Here is a 26,396-nt window from a genome sequence, read left to right on the forward strand (position 1 = left end):
AATGCCTTCTGGAGAAAAGCTTTATGGTTATATGAAACAAAGATTGAGCTATTTGGCCGCAATGACAAGAGGTATGCTTAGAGGAGTAAAGGTGAGGGTCTCAAACGTAAGAACACTGTTCAGCTTGCAAAGCATGGCGGTGGTAGGATTATGCTTTGGGGCTGTTTTGCTGCCAGCGATACTTGTACACTATTACACAAGGTGGATGGACTAATGAAGGAGGTGGACCACTGCCAAACTATTAAGCCAAAATTATCCCAGAAGCTTGTTGATGGCTACCAAAAGGATCTTGCCAAGGGACATTTAACCAAATATTAGTTAGGGTGTATACCCTGGATAAAGAACTGTTTAAAGAGTCCAAAACTGCCATGGCAGCCAAGCCCAGGATGAGTGTATGTAAACTTCTAACCACAACTGCAGCTACATCTAAAATTATTTAGATGTACTGTTCCTTTTTTGTTTTTTTGCACATCCTTTGAAACACACCTAGTGCTTACCCAGTGTGTATGGAGTGTATACTGCATTCTGTCTCAGTGAGCTCCCAGGAACTTGCTCATCACAGCTCACTAAATAAATTATGAATCCATTAATTGCATTTCACAGCAGTCATGATCTGCGAATTAGGAATCAGGGCACTCATTTTGTGTACACTGTCAGCGAATAGTACTGTAGTCAGAAATGTAATTATTTCCATGGTTTCTGCTCTAAATCTGGGCAAGTTTGTGCTTTTTCTGTCATTTCCTAATAATTTATCCATTATGAAATGTGTATTATTTCCTTTGAAATTGCCCACAAAGAAGGCAGATAATGGTTAAACGGGGTCAGACGAAGAAGAGAATCACACTCTGTCATTTCAAATAAATAATTTATTTGAGCAGTCTCACCGAGTAACAGCTGAGCAGTTCAGTTTCTATTTCTCTCATCACCAGAGGCCAGCTACAGTTGACATTACACATCATGAATCCAGGAGGAGCAACCTGTGGATAACTTAAACCAAAATTCTAAATGTTATGTTAAAGATTTTATTCAGAGTAAATACATATCTGTATATTTATGTAGATATTTCCCTTAGTGAAATGATTAGAAATCATTAGATGAATTTTCATCTATTCATTTGTATTTCTTCAGTATTTTATCCATTTATCAAATATGAGCTGTGGGGAGAGAGCAGATATGACGTGCAGCAAAGATCTGACTGATGGAGAATTACGCCTGAAACCCTCAAGGCTATTTGTGCTCACCTCTCATGTATTTTTTTTTTTTGCCTGAAAGTGATTATTTCGACCACATGGTTGTACTCCACAAGCCAAATTGTTAACATCACTAGAAAATCTGCCTGTCTCTAAGCTCCATAAATGTTACATTGGCTTATTCTTCTTGATGTCAGGGACATGTCAAGGGAGTGGGATTGGGTCAAGAGGCACTACATTTATTTTAAATTTCTGATTAATATAATACAGCTACCAGTAAATTGTGCTACATTATTACAGATTGAGGTGCTCTGTAGTAAACAAATCATGTCAAATTATTACCAGCTTCAACATTAAAGTGAGAGATAAAACTAATTCATAATTAATCAGTGATAATAAAACTTCTTGTACTATGACAGTGGGAGGGGATAGGCTCCTGTCTCCTCCCTGACCCCCCTCACTGTATAATGAATACTTTTACTTTAGATGCTTTGAGTATATTTTGATGTTAATACTGACCCATGTAGAATTCTGAATCTAGGACTTTCACTTGTAACAACATATTTTTCTCTCTAGCATTTCTACTTTTACCTAATTAAAGCAAAACTGTTGTTTATCAATGCTGTTTTAATCTTAAGGCTCCAATGACATGTTTCATACAATACCATTTAGATTGGGGTCATGAACAACAACCTGTTTTAAGGGTATACCCACAAACGTGTCACATTTATAAAATATTGAAATACTGGAGAAAAGTCTGTGTAATGAAATCTCTCTTTCACAAGCAGTATGCTATATAATTGTCTAAACACAATTACTCGAGATGTCAAGGCACAGTGAATACATCACATATCTGCACAGAGTCAAAGACAGTGATAGCCAACACATGTCTGCAAAAGGAAATTCAAACGCATATTTCTTTATTGTCGCACTTAAGAATACTTTGAATTGTGCTTTTCAACACATTCAAATCTCAATATAGTGAGGATTTATTGGAAACTCAAAGGAGTTATGAAATATTGCACATAAAAATGTGCGACAGTAAATAGAAAAGGTGAAAAATTGGCCAGTGTTTAACATTCAGTGCACAAAGTCACAGTGGGGGATTTTTCTGTGGTACCAAACCATCATCTTCCTATGCTCTGTAAAATCTCCTGTCATTGAGCTCTTTGATCTGTAAGCTATGGAGCATTTGCATGCTCTTGAGCTAGCTTTTTGTGGAGTTTCTGCTGTTTTATTACGACTTGGAAAAGTGTTGATTATCTTGCCACTGTTACTGCTATTCTAGCTAGTTTTCCCCTTCTTTTTCTCTAGATGTGAGATCCCAAAAAGGCTTTAAAAATAGGATATTGTCAAAGGTCATTGTGACTTTGCAATCCATCTATCTTTGTGACTGTCAGTTTAGAGGGGTTGCTTGCTCTTTATTTATTTGAGCTGTCTGCTGAGCGCAGCAGTTGTGGTGAATGTGATCCATTCGGCCAACAAAGCACTTATTAATTGTCTGTCTGCATCAAGAGAGTGAGAGCCACAGTGGGATGAGGTTAAAAGATGGACAGTAAAGAGGATAGGAGCGTAACTGTCCATGCAAGGTTTGTCACATCAAACCTGTAAAAGTTGATGGTTCACTGGGTGGATAATTGCAGCCTTCCATTGCATGAATATACAATTTCAGTGTAATTATGCCTGCATGTTTGTTTCCTTAACATTACAGGTATGCAAGTAAAATTTTCCCCTTTTGTATATGTGAATGGAGTATATCTGTAACACAACACCATGCCTACCCAGCTAGCATCCCTCATTCCCCTCTCCCTGCAGGAGGTCAGAAGTGTGACATCTCATCAGCTAGGCTGTATTTGAGATAAGTGAAGAATCAATAGCCATTGATCAGGGGAGCTGCGACATGAAACTCTTTTTCTTTCCCCGCCTGCTTTGCCTGAACGTTCTGGTACTGGAGACAGATGGCCCTTACCCAGTGTTGCTTAGCACACGGGACTTGTTTAGTGGCCCAGACACAACCTCTCCACAGCGCTCAGCTGCGTCCTAATGCCTCTCCAACAGACTGACAAATTTAGATTTTCATACAGACGCTCTCTTTGGCACTCTGATCTAATCTTACGATTTTGAAGAATCTTATGAAAAGCTATAAAAGCTGTTTGATATTTTGTGGGGAATTTCATTAAAAAGCTCTTTTGTATTTTCAACATCTTGTCCTTCGGGTGAGTGAGCGTAAACACCCCTTTACATCTCTGTGAGATGTGCAGGAAATGTTGACGTACTACCCTTATATTTACTGGGCCTTGAAAAGGGAGGGAATGAGCTCAGATTTCCCACAACCCAACACTCCCACTCATCAGTTCAGAGTCAATTTACTGTCCCAGCTCTTTTACTGTTGCTGACACCGGCCATCTTGCCACATAGCTCAACTACGAGCACTTTGACAATGCCAGCTGTAACCGGGAGCCTTGCATTCAGCACTCCAAAGAGAGCATTAAAATCACTACACCTGAACAGGTGCAGAGCAGAAGGGTGACTCAGCAATCTGCCACATATGGAGAAATGAACTACGAGATATCTTGTGCACCAGGAAACAAAGGCAGACGAGACACTCAAAAAACTTTTAGATTTTAGGATATTCTTAAAACAATTTCATTAACTTGGTTTCTAAAAATAAAACCATGCATCTGTTTGGATAAAACTGTAGCTGCAAATGACAGTAAATGTAAATTCTTGCGTTTGACACATATAGAACAAATTAAAACATTGTGTAGGAGTTTCACCAGTGTCTTCAAATGCAGAATAACAGAAAACCCCTGTTTTTCTTTGGTTGTATGAGCACCCTGTAAACCTTATAAGGTCTCTACAGAGAGCCTATTTGTGGCAGAACATTAAATTCTTCTGCAGCCTATCAGCATAATATGATGTCTGCTATAAAGCTGTGTGACTTCTGACTGCATACTTCATCAATCATTGACAGATCCATCTGAGAAAGTTACTACAGAGTGTGGCATCATTATATAAACAAATAAATACAGCAGCGCAGCTCGCGCTCAGATCTCTCCCTGTATCAGTGGAGTCGGCGGGGTTGTGAAAAATCAAGCACCTCGGTGACAGTTACGACTTCGCTCAAGTAGATTTAAGTCAGTCGTTCTCTTTTTAAACTGTACAGTGAAGAGCGTGATTAAGCACGTAGAGGCATTCACGAGGAACTCTGCGGATGAAAGGAGTGACCATTTTTCTGTTGAAATCCAAGATTTTGCAACAACTTCCTGTGTCCGACTCGTAGGAGTAAAGAGTAAAAAAAACAAATGAAGAAATTCCCCTAAAAGGAAAAGAGATGCATTTGAATAACTTCTCATTTAAAACAAAATAGGGAACCAGATGAAGCCATTACAGTATTTTCATTATGAGGAAGCTTGTGTGACTATATCAGTTATTCCATGACCTTGAATTTTAAAAACTTCAGGCCAAAAATAGCCCCAGAGAAGAGCAGATGTTCATACATAAATATGTGCACTGTGATGTCAAAGACTAGGTCACATGTTTTCTTTCCTTTACAGAATATCTAATTGAGATTTTGGTTTTAACTTAAGTACTTTGGAGGGGTCAGAATTCAGTTGTACAGTTAGCACAGCCAAAAGACCCTGCGTTTGAATCTGTGGCCTTTCTGTGTGGAGTTTGCATGTTTTCCTCATGTCTGTGTGGGTTTTTTCAAGCACTGCAGCTTCCTCCCACAGTCCAAATAGTACGAATGGCTGTCTGTCACTCTGTGTTAGCCCTGCTTAGAAAACCTGGTACAAAAACATGTACAGGCTGTACATCACCTCTCGCCATATGACAGCTGGGAAAGGCTCCAGGTCTTCCCCGACTCTGAATTGGATAAGCGGAAGAAAATAGATGGATGGATGGAAGTACTATTGTGCTTTTGCAAAGCCAGTGGTCTGTTAGGCATAAGAGTCAGTTTAATTCATCATTAAAAACTACTTTTGTGCTCCCTTTTTTAAATACATGCTCTTTTTCTTCTTGGAAAAAGGATCTGTACTTTGGCGTGCAAATAACTAAGCGTTTCGTTTCATTAGTAAATATGAATTAATACAGATCCTCTCAAATCCTTGAATTGCACGGCATAATAACAACAAAAAAATAGAAAGCAAGTTTACAAAGTCCAGCATCAGTGTTGTCCTTGAGGAGTTCCTGCCTTCCGCCTTAAAGAGTTATTCCGAGCCTTGAGCCTTTCTCGCTGTCGCTCACATGACCCTGGCTGCCCCGAGAAGATGCTCATGACCTGTTTGTCACACTGCTCTGCTTTCCCATCAAACACAGGATATGTGTGCCATCAGGGAAGGACTGCATGCTGAGATTTCCTGAATGTTGCAAAGCCCAACAGATGTTGCGGTTGCAGTGTTGTACAGTACATGTCATCAGCTTCTGTGTTAAAAACAATAAATAAATAAATACAAATTCTCATCTGGCACGTCACCTTATTTAACGTGCATGCAGCGGAATGCTGCCTCTTCCATTCCCGCCACGCCAAGATAATCACGCCTTTGAAAGAGCACTTTTGCATTATACCAGCACTTGGCCTCAAGTAGTTCTCCACGAACTCCTCTATATCCTGCTACTTAAGCTATAAATGCACTGCAGGGTGAAGGCGCAGGCCTTGCACTCATGAAGATGAAACCAGGAGGTACTGCGTATCAGAATCTGTGATATCAGCACATGCGATGAGCTTTAACGAGCGCTGTGTGTTGGGGAATCGCACCCATGTCAGGTTATTTATGCATTACAGCAAAGTGGAGCTTGGATCCCTGATCAATGTTAAGTAGCCCTTCATCTTAATTAATAATCTGCTCCATTACTTAAATTACACAGCTGGGTTTTTTGAGTAATGACACCATCTGCAATCAATATAGAATCCGCTCCGGTTACGAGCGGATATACTTACAGTAGCCTTTTGTAGCACTTACCAAATGCAGATAGCAATTAATAAAGCAGTTTATGAAGCAGGGAGAGCCTCAGGGAGGCCGGCTAATTTCATTATCTAAACACAGAGGTCCTTGTCTAAACCAGTAAGGGGTAAGAGCGACATGTAGGTAAGAGTATGATGACTTTGTTGAATTAGATATTGAAAGACACATGAGTGTTGAGAGGTTGAGTTCTGGACCATCTTTCACAGATGAATGAAGTGTGCCTGGTTCCACCGTTAGTCTCGCTGCTTGGGGTTCCTAAAGCAAAATAGTAAAACATTTCTGTTTCACTTTACATAGCAAAAATAAAAACAGTACATCTGGGAAAAAACACAGATAACACCCTCCCTCTTCACAGTCATTTACTTACAACCGAGTCAGGCCACTTGCAGCATCCTCTAATTACAAAATAGCATATCCACTCATTCATTCTTAATGACACATATCACTAGTGGAAGTCTCATAAAAGTAGGAGAGAAAAAAAATATTTGGACTGCACCCAAAAATCCGATAGATCCAGTGAAGTCGTCACTCTGGTGAACAGAGAGTCATTTGTGGGTTGGGTTTTTGTCAGGCTGTGACTAAGAGTGATTCAGGGAGGTGTGTTTAATGATTCAGAGTGGAGTTGTGAGAACTAAAACCGTCCAGCAGAGTCATTTTTCCACAAGCTCTCAAAGCCTAGCGACTCCTTCCAATCATCCATATTGGTACTTGTGCATTTGCGCGGCTACAGCTGAATTAAGCGTTAAACCATTTTTCCAGAGTTGCCAATTAACCTGGTCTGCTGACTTGACTGACCCTGATGGCTTTTTGGTTTGTGTGCTGAGCAAGCTAATACGAAAAAAAAAGTGCTGTGCTGAAAGTGTATGACAGCGTATTTACATCATCTGGGAATCATTTCCATCGGTGATTTGGTAAAAGAGTGCAGTGCAGCAGGAAGTTATTGTGGCATGTGTTGATTTTACACTCTACTTGTGGGTATTATTACTATTATATTACTCCCTTCAAGCTTCAGTAGGCAAAACAACAACAAAAAAGATAGTGACCATGTTGAAGTGCTGTGTTCAGGCTTAAAGATAGCTCTATCTACACAGCCTTGTGACTCCAACAAATGAGAGGTTTGCACAGATGCCGAGCGGTTCCAGTCTAAAGAGGAGGGTCCTCTTACCTAGCACAGACAGGCACGAGGCTACTGCCGAGCTGGCACCAGAACAAAGCCCTCAAACAGCTGCTTGATAATGTGCAACCATTAATTACATTCTGATGCCTCAAGTCTGGCCTGTGTCACTGAGCAGAGAACCCTCGCCTCGCTGAGCATGGAGCAATTATGTAAGAATATGTTGCGCAATGTTAACCAGACACAACGCCGCGTGTCTTTATGAAGATTCTTTATTGTACTTTTACCAGGTCTTCTTTACATTAATTAATGTTTTGTTAGTTGAACTGAATTTTCTGATACCTGCTTGCATTACGTTATTCAGCTGGAGACCTTTAATCTTCAAAATAAGCATATAAAGTAGGGTTGTCTTTACAGGAAGATGTTTCAGCAGAAGTTTCTGCTGAGTCAGTTGTGTGCTTGGATTGCATGTGACCAGAGGCTTGGGATCCCAGAGATGTCACTGCCTGACGAATGACTTAATGGCTGCAGATCTGTTTGGCTTGCTTCCCCATTCATTTTCATTTTCTGTAACTCAGTAGATGCTCCTAAGAAACATTTGCACAAAACACATATGCACGTCCTGCACAAATGCTACCTCTCCAAGTTCCAGCTCTCATTTGACTCCCACTTTGGCTAATGGTATTAGGCTCTTTGAGTGAGGACCATAAGTTATAGCTCAGTGAGCATTGTTCACCCTGGCAACTGTGAATGGCAGTTGAGAAATGTCTGCCCCTGCCAAAAGAAGAATTACATGACCCACAGTGCTGGACTTTCAGCTATATCAATACTGTCAGTACTGGAACTAGAACAGCGGGGATACTGTCAAGTTCTTTATCAACCCTGTAACTTGAGATTATATGAAAAAATAAAATAGCTGAAGGTAAACCTCACTGAAACAAGTGCTGTGTGATATACAGGGAATAGTACTTTCATTTTCTGTAAGTTATGAATGGCATGACACAGGCCTATAGGCTCTCTAAACAGATCAAAAGATGACTGCTTGAAAACTGAGACGTGAAAGGCTCCACTTTCAGGCACTACTTCACTTTCAGATCTCACGGGTAAGCTAGCACATTTAAGCAGGTGTCAGGCTCTAATCTTATCATTTTCACTCTGATGGATCCTACACATAGATATGCTGGAAAAAGATCATGGATTGAAAGAGGGCAGGTGAGATCCGCATTTTCCAGCAAGTCCTTCACTTAAATCATTATGCTGGTTGTTTGCTCTTCTCTGTCTAAAAAGACTAATTAAAGAGTCTTTGAAACGTGATTGTTTCCAATGAAAGCATCGACTCTCAGCGTGCTTACTTTGATTTTCCTTGTAATTTGGTTAGGTTTAGACACAAAAATACACTGTCAAAGTTGTTGATTACCTGTATTACTCACAGACCCCCTAGAAGATGGCTAACATTATAATGTAAGCATAGGTCATAATAACAGCTTGCCAAAATGACAGACAGTACCTGGTTGTTTTCTGGGGAAGACAGTCTCTTTTGTTTCCTTAAAAAATATATATATTTTGACTGTTTCAGAAAGAAAAGTTGGAATTTTTAAACTATATTTCAGAGATTGGGGGAGGACTTTTTCTAGATTGTGCATTTTAAAACACAGCTCATGTACTACTTCTCATATCAATATCAAGTTCATGAAAAGGGCAAATAAAGCGCAGCTTATTTTAATATTGTTATTTTCCCATCTTCTTTTAGACCACTGCCCCCTTACTTGGGAAGAAACAAGCAGTTCCTTTGTACGTCACATTACCAGAAAACTGTGTTACTCTGCCCCAGGTAAACAGAATACAAAGAGCTCAGTGTGTGACTTCTGACCAGGATTCAGTGTTTCACTGCTTCCTTGTCCTTTAAGAGTTCCTCTCCAAGTGGTTGACCTGGCAGTTGGCAGACATGTCCACCACCCATTACCACCACCACATGCTCAAAAACAGTGGCCTATCATGTGTGCAGAAAAACAATGCAACACAAAGCAACAACAGGCCTGGCAAAGTGGTGTTGGATAACATGTTTTTGTATTCTGTGAAAAGCTGATGCTGCAGTTTCGCTGCACAGTGACAAAAGGTGGAGGCCAAGAACCGAATGGTAGAGTTGAAACTGTGGGTGCGGTAGTAGACTGTGGATATTTTTCTCTGTATGTCCATCAGTCTGTGCCCCCCAAGCACATGAAGAAGGGAACTTTCCTATGACAATGGATGTTCCTCAGAAAACTCCAGACTGTCTGTGCATCATCTGGTTTGAGCTAATTTAATTGATCATTTGTTTTGGAATATGTACCACAAAAGCACAATACCATCTAACACTATAAGAGCCTCAAAGTGGTTCCTGCTATTAGCCGATGTGACTCGGGGGCACTATTTGAACATGAAGAGGAGAGAGGATTTGAGTTTTGATTAAAAATGTCTAAAGTGAAAAAAGGCTTTTGGAGGTCCAGCAGATCAATTTTGTCCTGGGGCGCTAGTGGCAGGTTTATCTCCCCCCTTATGCTTAATGTGCCTTTGTATGTAGAAAAGCTACAACGACAGCCATGGGCACAGGTTTTGTTTGAGCACTGGGGGGTGAGTGTGGATTAAGCAGAAGGTCTCGAGGTCTTCCCCAAGGAATTACTGACACTTATTTTCCTTCTGGTGAATTTTAGACCTCTTCTGCCCCCGTTTCTGATAGAAATGTCTTTTTTTATATAGAAGAAAAAATTTTAAAATCAGTCATCAGGTGCCAATTCAACATGCCTGGAAGTAATGTTATTATTGGTGGGAACAAATGTGTGAGATGGGCGCCTGCATTCACCACTGACATCTGTACTATGATGTAGCAACCAGATCCCACAGACGAGACATAGAAGGGAAAAAAAAACATATAAAGAATGTGAAGAGTGTAAGGGTGCAAAACAGAAAATATACACTCACCGAACACTTTGTTAGGTACACCTTGCTAGTACTGGGTTGGACTCCATTTTGCCTTCTATGTCTAGAAATCTATGTCAAGTCTTCTTGACATAGATTCAACAAGGTGCTGGAAACACTGCTCAGAGATTTTGGTCCATATCGATATGATAGCATCACTCAGTTGCTGCAGATTTGTTGGCTGTGCATCCATGATGCACATCTCTTCCATCACATCCCAAAGCTGCTCTACTGGATTGAGATCTGCTGACTCTGGAGACCAATGTAGTATACTGAATACATTTTCATGTTAAAAAAAAACAAATCAAAAAACAGTTTGATATGATTTGAGCGTGACTACCTGTACTAAGAAAATATCTAATCCTACACCGTTACAGCAACTAATTTAGTTACAACCCTCTCATTTTAAAGCAGTGTCCTCTCACTTCATTGTGAGAGGAGACATTGTGAGAGACATTGTTGCGCAGAGTACATGTTTTTACACTATCTGTAAACACCAGAGATGGATCTTCGGGGAAAATCCCACCCAACCACAGACGATCAGGAGTTTCTGAAATACCCAGACCAGCCCATATGGCACCAACAACCATACCACTTAAAAAGTGGCTGCTGGGAAACCGATGTTCAGTTTTCAACTTCAGCAGGTCGCCCTGACTATGTCTACATGCCTAAATGCACCGAGTTGCTGTCATGTGAGTTTGCTGATTGGACATGTGGTTTAATATCCTGGCTGTATATTTAAGTCGTAGAGAATCATAAAGAACCATAAATCCAAAAGGACTTTTTTGACTAAAGCCATGTACACAGCGATGCAAAAACTTACCTAAAAGTAAAATAACTCTTTTATTGTGTCAGTCAAGAAATAAAATACATTTTGGGTTAAAAAAAACCCTCGGCTGTCCAGCCATTATTCTCCCATACAAATGAATGGACTTTACCTGTCTGCTCTACACCCTGCTCTCAGCCACCCGCCGTTGCCAAGGTTTCCGTGTACGCGCTGCCTGGGAGAGCGGAGCCGCGCGATTGTCATACAGTACTGCCAGACATGGCGGCGGAGCTACAACCCGAGTGGATTTCTTGTCTCCCGTCTTCCTGGAGTTATGGTGTTACTCGGGATGGACGTGTCTTCTTCGTTAAGTAAATATCCCTTCCAAAGGCAAACGCTTCAAGTCATTCTGCTCGTTTCTATTTCGAACAAAGTCACCGCTGGATTTGAACGCATATCTCGCTCTTTCTCTCTGTCTCTCCTTCTCAACAGCGAAGAAGCCAAGAGTACAACCTGGCTGCATCCAGTAAGTGGTGAGGCAGTTATAACCGGGCACAGGAAAACTCCAGGTAAAGATGTCACTGTCAAGTTTTTCTCTTATCTTGAACGCCTTTCGTGTTCGCCCCGGCAGTGTGTTGTTGTTGTGTTACCCAAAAGCGAACACTTCCCACGCTGTGCGTGTGTGTGAGAGAGAGAGGCTGTGATATCCACGCCGTGTTTCTTAACACACGAGTGGGTTTTTGTCGCTCGTGCTGTGAAAATTGAGCCCTCTCGTGCCCACCTCTGCCCAGCTAGTGCCACTTCCTTCGCTGCTGCCTCTCCCCAGGGTGGTCAGTCAGTGGAGTTGAAGAGTGGACACTAGCCAATATCGCCCGAGAACTAGTGAAGAGGTGACCTTTAGCCTAATAGCAACTAAAGCACGTAAACAAATGTAGGAAGTCGTTTTTTTGTTTTTGTTTTGGCTTTGAATAACCCAACGCATTATGTTGACCGTGCAGGGGAGTAAGATTAGTGCATTTAAGTGTTTTGACACAGGACCCTACTTAACAGTAAGCTCCTGTGTGACAGGTAAGCAGGAAAACTGTAGCAGATTGAAGTATAGCTCTGCTGAATTTCATCATTAATTTTTTTTGCAGTGAGCTTATATATATATATATATATATATATATATATATATATATATTCATATTCCTACAAAAAGCTTGACTTATCTTAGAGACATGGTACAATTAGCTGCTCAGTGCGCTTTTCTAGTGAGATTATGATGCAACTATATACAGCAGCAGCAAGCTCTTCTTTAACTTCAAGCACCCCCTCTCCTGTTAAGAGTGTCTGCTTCATCTGAATATGGCTGCAACCAATGAGTTGTTTTTTTTTTTAATAATGTGTGAGTTCATACATTTTCTTTTCTTTAAAAAATTGTATTCTATTAGTATCAAAAATTGAAAAATGTCCATCAGTATTTCACCACAGAGCTGAAGCCCAGAAGGCAGGCAGCTATTCTAAAAAAATAATTACTAATATCATGATATAGCTCTGTTCTTTTCAGTTGCAATGATATGCTTTTATTAGCGTTGTGTAATAGTAAATGAGATATTTTTTTGTGGTTTCCGGGGGCAAAACCACAAAATTTGAATGTATTCTCAGTCAGTTTATTGACCAGATGACTGAACTGATTTATCAAGAAACTAAGTGACAAATTGAGCACAGGCGGAATAATTAGTTCCAACCCTAAAGGTGATGCATAAAGCTGGCAGAGGCAGCATATTTTTGGTGTCACTCACTAATTCATGTGAATGAAGAGGGGAGTAAACTCGCACTTTTTCTGGGCTCTCGTTCAGGGCACTAGAAAATCTAGCTTGTAATGAAGTACTTGGGCAAAAAGTAAAGTTTGTGCAGAAAATATGCAGTAGTGCGATGGGTTAAGTAGAGGACTTTTACAAAGCAGAGCAGTTTTTGAATCCCATGTGAAGCTCAGCTTTGAGTGAGTTTTAGCTTTTGTGAAGCACGAGCAGATGCCTGCATTTGTCTGATGGGAGGGTGTTAGGAGGAGAGCTGCCAATTTTCATATTCTAATTTCATAGCAGTTTTATTTATTTATTCTTTGCCTCCTATTGCTTTTTTTCAAAACATATTTTTCAAATTTTTAAACATTTCTCCTTTTTAACAAACTGGAACTTTCGAAATTTGCTTGAAAATTTGAGAAACTCTAAATTTTCAAGGTGGTTGCCTAGTTTTGGGTAAGTGGGTCTTTCATGTCTGGCCAAAACACCTTTAACTTTCTGGGACAAACACTCATACATACATGCATGCTGGAGGTGTTGTGTAGCATCAGCTTCTACTACACTGGCTGCAGGTGGATTGCTGAGCGGGGCTTCATGGACTAGACTTGTTCTGGTGCTCACTCATGGAGCTTTAACCTCCTAGGACCTGGCATCTACATATGTGGACATCACATTTTGTGTTATTTAGACCAAAATACTCAATTTTACTCTGCAAGGGCCTGATATCCACTTAGGAGGACATTATACTGCCACTGTTCTATCGAAATTTTAAACGAATATCCTCATATGTGGCTCTCATTTTTCTTAGAAACAAAAATAAGGTTAAAAAAAATCTGGTAATTCTTTGTTTTTTACATTCATCGAGTGCCAATATGCCCAAATATCAAAGAGAAATTAAAAATGCATGCTTTGGAAGAGTTCGGGTCTTAAGAGGTTAAAGACCATTCACGAGAAGTATTTGCAGTCTGGCAGCACAAGTCGTCCCATCAGGAAATGTCTTTTTCATGGTGGTGTGTGCTCGGTCTGCATCTTTATGAATGTCAGGACCCAAGAGGCCCAACAGAACCCCAACAGAACATAGCATCGTAATGACATGATCAATGTTATTTGCTTCACCTCTCAGTGATTTTTAATGTGGCTGATGGCTGCATGATTGTTCACATATTTGTCCACCTTTCTTTCTTTCACAGACTTACCCACCGGATGGGAGGAGGGATATACGTTTGAGGGAGCACGGTGCTTTATCAAGTGAGTTTCCTGCCTATTTTACCGCATGACACGCACACCCATCGCAACCTTAGGACCTCTGCATACAAACATGTCATCTAAATTCAAAACACTTCCCCGTTGCGCGCCACCGTGGTACCTCGATTACAAGCATAAATTAATTTATTTCCACTTAAGTCACCTCAGAGGAATGAAACGCTCCTCTCAATAGTCTGCAGCTCCTGAAAACACGCCTTGTGGTGGATGTGTCAATATAAAGAGGTTGTAAATTTGGAACCTTTACTCCCTTTTTGTGTGGCCTATCCCAAAAGTTAATGATTACACAGCTACATTGTGCAAATAACAGGCAGACATGGACACAGTGTGCTTGCTTTCCTCTTGCAAGCTGTTTGTATTTATTCAGACTAGGGCTGCCACGATTTGTCGACTAGTCACGATTACGTCGACTATCAAAATCGTCGACGACTGATTTAATAGTCGACGCGTCGTTTGAAGCTTTGTAAGATCCCAAAAGACCCAGGAATAAGTAGCAGGATTTAAGAGTGTAATAACGGACTGAAACAGAAGATGGCAGCACTGCATGTACAAGGATACCAGCTGCCGTTAAACCCCGAAGAAGAAGAAGAAGCAGCTTTGTCCCAGAATTCATAGCGCGGCCCAGCTTAGTTTCCAACAATGGCGGTAGCTAGTTAGTTTTAATATTACTCTTATTATTCTTTCTGGGTCACAAAATAAACGTTTAACATATTTTCAGGCGAGAATGTAGCTGTGTAAACCTCAAATATCGGCTCAGTTTATCAGGACACCACATATTTTCAAAAGCGCTCCGACGTTTTCGGAGACGTCTGTTACCCACTAGCTCGATAGCTAGCCGGGGGCTAGGTCACTAGCGCTGTGAGAACACCGGACTCCCGGCAAATTGTTTTCAAACCCACCGCCTTCTTTCGCTACTCAGGTTAAATATATATGAGTCACTTAGATAAATTAAAAATGTTGTTGTTTGGCTTTTTTTTTTCCAGTATTTTAGTTGTTCCTGAGTAAATCGGTTTGTCAGACAGCTGATCATCAGAAGTGTGAGATGCTGGAGAATTTACTCCGGTGTCCTGTTATATTTTCGATAGCAAGGAGTTTATTAAACTCCACCGAGACAATACTGATGGTCAAACGGCAGATGGTCAAATAATTCACATTTAAAAAAAACGCCCAAGCAAACATATTGCACATATAATTTCATTAAAATTGAATTGAATAAACTATCATCTTGTCTTTATTTTTAGTTAGCACCTTAAAAGCTTAAAGCTGTAAGCTAATGATAGTTATATAAGAGTAGATGCTGCTGGTGCAATAAGCTGTAGTTTTACGTCCAGTGGATGATGATCTGATTAGTCGACTAATCGCATAAATAATCGGTGACTAGTCGACTATCAAAATAATCGTTTGTGGCAGCCCTAATTCAGACTTAACCTGCTCAAAGCTGAGTCTGCTTGGAAGAGTTGAGCCAAAGTATAATGCGTTCTCTTTTTCTGACAGTTATCCTCGCTGTTTGGGTTTATACGGCTCCTCACATTTCAGGATGACACTTGTCCCTAAATAGATGCTGGAGAATATTTCCGAAATACTACATGCCAGTCCACTCCGCTAAAGGAAACGTAAATGGCTTCTCATTCAAAGTCTCCTTCCAGTGATTTTTTTTGACATTTTTTTATTCCTACATCATATCTCAGGTATGCTAATTTCTTGTGGCTGTGTGGGCAGGGGAGAATGTCATATATCCTCTGTGTCCACTAAAACACTTTGTTCAGTTCGTGACCCTCTCCGTGTGAAGCCCAGGTTCTGCATGAATTACGTGAGCAGTCGGCCATAGTCTTTGAAATACAGTAAATTTCACATTTTGCTCTCTTCCCCCAGTAGCCTGATGTATGCGGCTAATCAAAAGAGATCACAAGTGCTGTCATTCATTGGGGTCTGATTCATCATCTGTCCTCCAAATCCAAGGGTATGAGGGGGGAAATATGTTGTTATTTTGCATGTTCTCTTGCAATTACGTTGCACGGCACGTATAGATGCGTAGTATGTGAACATCTCTGCCAAAGTACAAGAAGGCTTCTGAATGACTGAGGATATAGCATACGCGCCATATGAAAATAGGATATTATACCCTATTATTCTCATCGAATCCTCTCTCCTTTGACTTCCTCATGAATTTGAGGAGCTTCATGTGGCAGGCTGCCAGGCAGTCGGACTGAAAGGCAGTAATTTTATATTCCAGTATTTTATCTCAGCTTCTCAGTGCAAAACAGACTTGAGGAAGACATTCATTAGATGATCACTGTGATTTTGGCACAGTCCAATGACATGGTAATGTTGCCTGTAAAACAACTCACAAACTAATCATCCTGCCCCCCCACAAAGCAGGCCATCTGCATTTTTGTGAGAAAAAACCCATTTGGTTTAAGCCGTAGGTTGAATTTTAATCAAAACTGTGAAAAAGTAAAAGCCTTTTAAATGATATCGTTGCCTTTTATCTCATATACTGGCATACTGGCGCTTCAGCAGGGTCAGAGTAAACAAAAATATGCGGATGGCTGATTCAACTGAGCTTGTCCTAAACTGAAGCGAAGCAAGTAAAATACACAGAGAAACGGGTTCAGCATACTGATTCTCCCTTCTGTTGACCTTCAATAGCAATTCCCTCTTTTTTAAAACAGTAATGAAAATCTAGTAACACGGAGCAATGTGACCAACATTTGACCGACACTTTCACCATCTTCCTTCTGTGTCCTCTTTTAGTAAGTAAACATTTACCCCGTCCTGTTTCTTGGGAACGACTTTGCTTCTTTTGTTGTTTTAACTTAGCAAGAGCTTTTAGAATTTGAGTCATGTCGTCAGAACTGCGAGTGTTTTAAAGATGGTGGCACATGCTGGAAAAATATTTGGTCAACTTAGGGCACAAGATCAGCGATCAAGACATCTTTAAGGTGTTTTTATGCTTTACGTTACGAGGTTGCGTAAAACCATGCCTGTTAATTTCATTGTGACTCATGTTTTGACATAGAGCTTTGTTGATAGCTTTATGTGATAACTGTCTTGGACGGTCCTTGAGGCATTTTGAGGCTTTGTGTGAGGTTGCCAGTAAAAGCCTCTCAAAGCTCTCCAGTACAATTAGCCCAGTGACAGCTGTTCTTATGTTTTACAGTAGGTTATTATTGCTTTGTCATCATTTTTGTATTAAATATCACAAGTTTGGAGATCCTTTTTTTTTATATTCAAGCAGTGGCTCTAAACACACACTTGTGTGAAATATAGACACGTTTATTGATCAATTTCTGTGGCTGTTTTGCTAGAAAGCGGAAAAAAAAAACCTTGTGCCAAAGGATCTGGCTTATTCACATGCTGGCTGTGTGGCTTGGCTGTTACCGTCGGGTTACGCAGTGTGAGCATCAAGGAGCAGATTGTGCTGACGCAGGCTGTCCTCTGATGAGATGTGCTGGGAAGGATGAATTGCAGGTTGTTGGTGTGATAGTGTGGACTAGAGGCATGCTCCGTCCCAAGATTTGATTAGTTTGTGTCGCCGTGAGTTCTGAATGAGTGAAGGTCACTGGAGATGTTAATTGAATCAATCATAGCTTACTGCTCTCCTCAGACTCGCACCACTTTTCTGGATTGGTTTCTGGGTTGCCTGATGCAAAAATAGGATTTTTTTTTCTTTTTTTTAACTTTGTGGTGTGTTCCAACTGACAGGTGGTGGGTGCTCGCTACCCAAGTAACAGAGATCCTGGTGAGGTAGAAATCAGCAAGCTGTTAACTTGTTAATTTCATTCACAGGCAGTCAAAACAGTCAGTGCAGTGCAAGTGCTTTGCTTCCATGTCTGACAGGACTGCAGGCACTGAAAGTGTGCCGGTCCTTTTTGCTAAGATGCTTCAGTAAAAATGCCAGATGTACCTAAGTATGACTGCATCCAAATTTTTAAGTCAGGAGTTTTGGCCACCTCCACAGCTGTTGAACTTGGTAATAAATCAGAGAACACTTCAGCTATTCTCCTGACTTTACTCTGAGATGATAATCCACATATAAGAATAGTAGACACCTTAGAAGTTGGGTCCTATCTCTCATTAACTTAACCTCTATGCACTCCTGGATGCTGAAGATACATCTTTTACAAAAGTATATACAAGCACAAAAACTATATGCATTGCTCTGTGCAGACTACTGCAGGCAAAGTCAAGCATTTCTACTTTTATTTTAAGACATTTTCTCTCCCTCGTGTCTATGAGTAAATCCAGCAGCCACCCAAATCTGTTCAGCTTGTTATTATTTGTGATGAAACAGTATTTTATGAGACTGGTCCATCTGGCAGATTTGTTTTTTCATTTTATCTCCATAGCACATAATCCCAGATTCTAACTCAAGCCTCATTTTGAACAAGAAGTGGGCCTGTGATTTAGGCACTTTTTGCTGTGTTTTGTCACATTTTGCTAATGAGCATTCCAGACCTGTGAAAACCTCTCAGAAGTGTGTGTCAGGGCAACTTAGGTGAAGTGACTTTGAGTGAAGCAAAGGTGTCATAGCATTAATATATAGTAGGAAAGCGGTGACCCTAATTGTAAGTTTGCTGCCTCGTCGATGCTGTAAGTGTAAATATGTTTATGAAAGACAGGTGCAGAAGTCAGTTCCCGGTCTTTGTTTGCTATTCTTGTCTCATTAATTCTGTCTGGGAATGGAAAAAAAACCAAAAAAACCCCGCAAACTGCTGAACTCAGGGATAATTGCGCTAGGTTTGACAAAGAGACTGCTGTTATCTTGTTTTGAAGCCTAATGAGTGAGTAATAAGCAGTCTGCATGTGACCCTACAGTTTTGCTTGATGGCTGTCCAGTTAGTAATGCTTCATTTGACGACTTTTTGCAAGTGAGCTTTGAGGACAACTTACCGTTTCCAATAGCTTATCAGTGTGAAATGCAACATAAAATATACATATCGTGCTAGTCTGCTCTCCAACTACCATTTTCATTAGGCTATTCACTTCTGCTGCTGCATAATTCATCACTCAGAGCAGAAGAAAGCATGTCAATTAAAATGCCGTCAATTATGACAAAAATCTCCTCAGTGGATCTGTGTTTAGCTGTTGGCTTTCTCTGCTTTAAAAGCCCGTGTACTCACGTGTCAGGTTACTCCCAGACAAATATTCATTGGTGGTTAATGTCCATCAAAACTAAATAATGAAGTTCATATAATAATCTTTTTAATGACTGTGTTTTTTTTTTTAAATTGATAACCTAGATTCTGCTTATAATAGGTTTCCTGTTGGGATGCAGCAACATCGGTGTTTTAAATAACAATCTGACTGATTGCTGATGCAGTGTGGGGTTTTTTTGTTCTGCTTATTTGCTATGTTAATTATCTGTTCCATCTTTTGTGCAAGGGAGGGATCTTCATTCTTTACAAAAAAGCTTTTAGCTCTTTGACATTTGTATGGGGCAAATCTTGTGTGGTACAGCTGCTGGCATCTATAAATGTTATGTTATATGCTAATATGTTGATATCAGTTAGCATCGTTGATACTGGCCTATAATAAGTCAATATTTTTCATACTGACTCACATTAAATCTCTTGTTCAAAAGAAATACACTTTGAACCTAAAGAGGATGTTCTGTTTGAAATTATGTTAGTATACATCCAACTATCCTCCCTGCCTCCGGCTCGGCTGGTTATCCGGGTTCAGGTCACTGCGGCAGCAGTCTCAGCAGAGATGTCCAGGCCTCCCTCACCGACCACCTCCTCCAGCTCATCCCAGAGGACACTGACACATTCCCGAACAAGAGACAAAGTCTCTCCATTATGTTCTATCCTGGGGCCTCCTGCTGGTAGCGCATGCCTGAAAAAACGCTTTCTAGGAGGCATCCCAGTTAGATGCCTGAACCACATCAGCTGGCTCCTTTCCATGTGGAGGAGTAGAGGCTCCACTCTGAGCCCCTCCCAAATTATTGAGCTCTTCACCCTGTTTCTAAGGGAGAGTACAGCCACCCTTTGGAGGAAGCTCATTTCCATCGTTTGTATCCTTGATCTCATTCTTTCAGTCACTACCGAGAGTTCATGACCATAGATGAGGATAGAAATGTATGTTGTCTTACTCTTTATCACAACAGACCAGTATAGCGTCACAGGAGGATGCTGCACCAATCTGTCTGTCTGGAGGCCTACATGGTCCACCCTCGTTTGGGTGCACCACTTGCAGGAGTGGCCGTAGGGGTTCATCCCCAGTTGATGAGCTATTAGTATTTTTATATCTTAATTTTTATTTACCTCTGCATAGTTGCAGTGACTGTAGAAACAAGCTGTGAACACAACAGAAATATTACAACCTTTGAAGTTGGCAAGCTGGCTGAATGTCAGTGTCATCTAAGTAACAGTTATAGACATGTCTGACTAAAGTAATAACACCCAAACAGTTTTCGTGTCCTTGCAGGGTAAAAAAAAACTTAAGTAAACTTTTAGACTTAAAGTTGAGCTACTCCAGCAGCAGCAACCTTTCTCAGACATTTCCTGTAGCTGCTTATGAGACTTGCACAATGATGAGGAGGAATTTTGGATCTTTTCTTCCTACAAAACTGCCTCAGTTCATCAGTATTTCTGGGATGTCTTCATTCAACAGCCTTCTTCAGGTCATGCCACAGCATCCCAATTGGGCTAAGGTCAGTTTTGCAATACTAAAACAGGATTTTTCTTCATTTTTAACCATTCGTGTCACTGATTTGACTGTGTGCTTTGGGATTGTGATCTTACTGCATCTCCCAACCTCTCTTAAGCTGTAGGTCATGGACTGCTGCCCTGACAGTATCCTGAAAAGCTTACTGATACAATTTTATGGTATTGCTCTTTCAGTGACTCCAAGGTGTTGAGCAGTCCTTTGCCTCAGCTGAAACATACAGTGGATGAAAGTCAGAGCACTAATTGCAAATAATCAATGCAGAAGTCCTGGTAATTCGAATGGGTTCACAAACATTTTATTGCATTCGATGCATTCACCTTTACCAGTGTTTTTGGCTTGCCTTGTGTCTTTTAAAGTCTCATTTTCAGACAATGACATCTGGAGTTTCAGTAAACCCAGGCGTCTTATCAGCGATCATAAGATGGAGATTAAAAAGTCACAGCCCTCGAAGATGGGGTAGGGGGTGGGGGAGTTTGTTTTTATTGACCAGAGTGAAAATGATTTTTTTTAAATTGAAGAATGACTTCACTCTATTTCTCATTTCTCATTTCTACCTGGGTTTGCTGCATCATTGTCAGTAGCTTTTCAAGAACTCAGAGTTGAGGTCCTAATCCTTCTGTGTAAGAACGATGGGAGTCCCTATGAACCCTCCTTAACTGTGAGAATGACAGTTATGGCAGACATTTAAAGACACTCCCTTCTCTCCAGGAAATAAACCATAGCTGTGAGCAAAGCCTTATATCAGCCCTGATTATGTAACCCTGAAAATCCAGTCATGGAAGTGGAGAGGAAGGCACAGAATCAAGCCCTTGGACTTGAAAATAAATAGATGCAAGTTAAGGTTGTATATTAAATTGTCTGATAACACCTACAGGTTATTTAAACCCTGACTTGTGAAAGCAAAGCTGTGATCAGTCATGCAGAGAAGGCTTTTTTTTTACCATATGTGCCCTGGCTCGTAGTATATCAAGAGATTTATTATAGAGGGAACAAGTAAAGCCAGTTCCTTTCATTTGTATTGCAAGAGCTGTAGCTTGTTCCACAAGACATTGTATGAGAAGCAGGGTGCGCATAGGAAAGCCTGCCAGTCTGCCTCACAAAGACAGATGACCACAATCACATGTACAAGGTAATTCATTTCTGATTCTACTAACTTCCTCCTTGTACATTGTAGGAAATTTGAGCACTTGTTAAAAATTGAGGTGACACACAAACCTTTAAGCTGGGAGGCCACACAAGAAACTACTCAGTGATAAAGAATTGTGACAGTGCACAGAAAAATTAATTAGAAAGCCAGAAGAAGGGAGTTAATATTCAGAAACAAACTCCTGAGTTTCTGAGATTAAAGATGCAAATTTATGAAATAAAGCCACAAATTTACAAGAAAAAACATTCAAATTTTCTGACATTTGTAAGGTTAGATCGACCTCATTACACCACAGATGCTAGTGGTAAACAGGGGATGCTGCATGCACACAACTGGATGATGTAGCGATATGCTTGCATGCTGTCCTTTGAGTTGTAGTCCCTCATCACAGGCTGTATAAAAGATGTATGAACCTTCTGGGTCTGAAAAGTGAACCCATGGAAAAACCTGCATTCTTCTTAAGGGACCAGTCGAGAGCAACTCCTGTGGTTATTTAGATGTCTGCGACTGTGAAAGCGCCTCTCAGCTCCCTCACTCCGTGACCACTGTAAACATTTTCCTCATGAATTTGTGCCTTTACTGGTTTCAGGTCATGTTAATAAAACCTTAAGTTAATTTTGCAGATTGTGGTCATTATTAGAATTAGAATTAGAAAACCACAAGTTGCCATCCAGTGAGTGAGCGGTTTCTCAGTCTGATCCAGCGCTCGCTCCTCGTGTCATATGTTAAAACAATGAGCTACTTCTGGGCAAACTCTCTTTACCAGGCTGACATCAGAAATGTATGAAAATGTTCTGCATGTGGACGCAGCAGGAAGAGATCAACGTCTGTGTGTATGGGGTTTATTTGTTTTATTTATTTATACACGGTGCACAGGTTAAGAGTCCTGCGTGTCTAAAAGCCAGCGTTGATTGATAGCTTAGATTGAATGCAAGTCTGTGGTGAATGACGGATGTCAAAACTGCTTTCCATGTGGAGTGGCCTGGAAAAAAAAAGCTTTGAAGTTCCTCTGTTTACCACTTTAAGACAAACTGATGTTAGTCACACGTGCATGTTTCAAGTTTCACCACAAAAAATCACACCCTTGGTTTTGAGGGTGTTCCAGTATCAGCAGCATTAGGTGGAACTGCCCGCTCCTTTCAGGAAGAGATCTATGAGCAACAGAGAGGAGCAGCAGGACAGAACATACAGCTCACGGTTGCAGATTACACAGAGGTGAATGAAATGCTGTGTCACTGCTCTGACCTTCTTTAGTACATTATGAAATTTTGTCCTTATTTTGGATTTGACTCAATTACAAACTTTGAGTCAAATGAAAACCAGATTTTAGTTTTCAGTCATAACATCAAAGCCTATTGGGTTATTGTTTGTAAGTTGGCCATTACACGTGACTAACTTTAAGAAAAGGCACACGGGACAATGTCTTATTCAAACTGCAAAGTGCTGAGAGAATATTTACTCATCCTCTTGGCAGGGGGAGGCTCTGATGTGTGTGACTGCTGACTCACTAACACTGTCTGTGCTCAGTACTCTTGCAGAGCACTTGTGTGTGTAATGTGATTTAAGAGGGAGACCAGACTGCTGTACATCATCCTGATCTCCACATCTATAACTCTCTGTTGTGTGGCTGGGTGCTGACTGGGAGACAGACAGTCAGCGAGGCGAGCTTTGAGCTGCTCGCACTGCTCTCACGCCTTTAAGTCTCGGTGGGGTCCTCACCATCTGGCTTCTATTGGGAGGGGTAAAGTGTGTATCTGTTTAGATGCTCTGCTTGTGAACATATGTGTAAGAGATGCTCTGATGTTGGTGGCTGCCCCAGGTGCTGATTAAGACAGTTTCTCAGTGTAAAGCCACATCAGACCAAGTTAGCCCTTTTGTAATGTGCATGTTGTTTACAAATTGTGTGCACAGAGATTGCTTCTCCTTTCATCCCATGAGGAAAAAATGGAGGACAAAAAATATGGGTGGGGTTTTAACATAATCATAACTCACCTTCTATGGCGTTTTAGGTGGGATATGGATGTGTTTGCACATATGACTTTGCTGTAGTCCACACAAGCCTTGCTGGTGATCAGATGTTGTGATTGTTTTATAGTTATTTCTGTAATTGAGCCCTTTCTGGTTAAATCTTACAAAATATATAAAGCAAATGTAGGCCCACACCTTTGGGTTAAGTAAGGGAGCATATAGATGACAGTAATTCTTTGGTCCTAAAGCCTCTTAGTTATGCGGCGTCTTTCATTTAATGCTGAGAGAGCTGTTGAACCTGATTAATCCCTGTATTAATCTGCAATGAGCCATCCTTTGTTGATGTTGTGTCAGGTTGAATCCAGGGACATCTGCCTCCATGGAGGTCATGCTCTAGTCTGCTATTACCCCACAAATGCTTTGGATTACGTATGAAAACTTGGTATGCTGGCTGTGTTGTAGTTTTTCAGATTCTGATTTTCGAGGGATAATGCTTAAGTCTCATTCTGCATTCGCTTCACTATAGTCAATTTTCCTTGATTGCAATGTGTACATTACAGAGGGCTATGAAGTCTTAAGTCACAAGGACAATATAGAACATTTCAAAGGGAAGGGAAAAGCGACTTTTATTTGCAACTGGAATACTTTACTTTTTGCCCATGTTATCAGTTCTCTGATCTATTAGTGGTGGATATCTCTTACGCTCTTAACATGTTACCGCTTCCATATCATACCCTGAAAAATCTTTTACTTTCCTTCCCCAGCTTTATCTTTCTCTCTCTGCCTCTCTTGTCTGTCTACCTCGGTCCAGTGGACAGTGCATGGCCCAGTTGTTTTCCAGATGGTCTGTGATGATTAGGGAGCTTTTGGAAGCCATCATTCTGCTCAAATGCTCTACAGCTGTGAGCTCTTGGAGCACCGTGTTAAAATGTCCACAGAGGACTCCGGACCACTAATACAGATAAATTAAACTTCTGAATTCGTCTTTAACAAATCCAAGCAGGCAGGGGGTTGCCTCTTTCTTTTTATTTTTTTAAATTGTCTTTTTTCTTCCACTTTATTTATAAAGCGGAACCAAATCTCTGTTTTCACAGTGAAGCCTTCGTGTGAAAAGGGTCCATTAAACTATTGGGCCATATTGTCATTTCACACATTTCCAGAGAATTAAAATAAAAGGAAAAGTGGTAGAAATGAAACTTCAACACTGCTGTTAATACCTACCTGGTCCTATTGATACTGTGGCTTTGCTTTTTTGTCTGTCTCTCTCCTGGCAACAGTGTTTCCAACGCTGTCCCTCTGCAACCCCTACAGTCCCACAGTGGGCTTTCATAGGTACGCATTATTTAGGCTCTGCATCTTGCATGCTATTAGCAGGACATTGTTTCTCTTTGTGGCTCTCCCCTTAAGTTTTTAATCCTTTCACGGCTCTCATCTGTGTTTCTTAAGCTCAGCCACGGCACAGATGCTTTAGTCTCCCTACGATGTTAGCCTTTGATATCACTACCTCATTTGTACAGTGATAACCCTTACCTAATCTCTAGTAATTGTTTGTTCACTTCTAGAAGAGAGAGCTTGATGCTTAGCCTTTAGCCCATCTGCGTTGCTGGCATTTGTAAAAGCCCTTCATCTATATATAAAACGTACCTGTGCGAAGGGTTTCCATAGCTATTTTTGAGCATCGCCTCACTTCATTTTTTTAAAATGTATTTATTTTTTTTAACAAGCGCATCAGTCCCCCCCACCGTGTGCCAGTGTGCATGCATTTTAGCGCGAGGCCCATCGTGACTTGAGTGCACTGCTACTAGATGGGGCACTCACGGATATAAATAGTAGCAGTTTGTCACGACTTCTTCAGAGAGTAGAGATATGTAAAAACTTGTTGAAAATAAATCAGTATCTATATAGTATGCACAGCCAGTTACTTTCAGGGGATTTGGTTCACTTTATGTGGGACAGAGAGATGAGCACTGACAGTAGCAGTGATTGCATACAGTGCCTTTTGTTGCTCCTCTGTGGGCGAGTCGCTCCTCCCACACTCTGTCCTCAGCTGTCCCTGCCTAAACAAATATTTGAACTGTGTGCCAGGTCTGTCTTTGAATAATCTGTGCTGCTGTGATTGATTTGTTTGTATCGCATGCTGAATGGCATCACCTGAGTTACCACACGGGAGGAATTTGCCACAGTGAAACGACATATAAAAAAACAAACACACAAAACCCAGGGGAGGACAAACTGCTAAATGTGTATCCCTTGATCTAAATCTGTGCCATGGAAGCCTGCTGGGTTTCTGCATCCTGGAGTTTGAGCCGCCTGTTTGAGATCAGGTGATTCACAGTTAGCTAGAAAGAGATGCATGCCTGGGTACTGGACATAACCTTAACCCAAACTCTCACTTTGGATGTTCTTTTGAATTCAAGGTGGGTTTTTATTTTTTTGTTTTTTTAATAGAATGTCGGAAGGCATTTTGTTGAAGTTTCCTTTTAGTATGAGGGCTAGTCAAAAGTTGTACATGTGTCACTGTTAGTATGCATCTTAAACCCTAATGTGCCATGAAACATTTGCAAACCTCC

General features: G+C 40.8%; 1 protein-coding gene and 1 long non-coding RNA gene across 11 annotated transcripts in view; one reads left to right on the forward strand and one right to left on the reverse strand.

Moving 5' to 3' along the window:
• Positions 1-885: 885 nt before the first annotated feature.
• LOC146569899 (uncharacterized) lies at positions 886-11,812 on the reverse strand. Its single transcript, XR_014893408.1, has 3 exons — positions 11,165-11,812; positions 10,230-10,478; positions 886-5,615 (listed from the first exon to the last, which is right to left on the reverse strand). It is a non-coding gene; the product is annotated as an uncharacterized LOC146569899 (long non-coding RNA).
• Positions 11,217-26,396, forward strand: part of LOC146569900 (pleckstrin homology domain-containing family A member 5-like) — a 94,067-nt gene continuing 78,887 nt past the window's right edge. For all 10 annotated transcript variants that reach the window (XM_085282554.1, XM_085282553.1, XM_085282556.1 and 7 more), the window contains exons 1-3: positions 11,217-11,363; positions 11,485-11,561; positions 13,967-14,024. In XM_085282554.1, the coding sequence (XP_085138680.1) occupies positions 11,272-11,363; positions 11,485-11,561; positions 13,967-14,024 (227 nt within the window). In that variant the 5' untranslated portion in view covers positions 11,217-11,271. The remainder of the gene's footprint in view (positions 11,364-11,484; positions 11,562-13,966; positions 14,025-26,396) is intronic.

The sequence above is a fragment of the Mchenga conophoros genome, linkage group LG7 (genome assembly GCF_057382185.1).
Source record: "Mchenga conophoros isolate Kocher_MC1m ecotype Shallow Benthic linkage group LG7, M_conophoros_male_GT1.1, whole genome shotgun sequence".
Lineage (NCBI taxonomy): Eukaryota > Metazoa > Chordata > Actinopteri > Cichliformes > Cichlidae > Mchenga > Mchenga conophoros.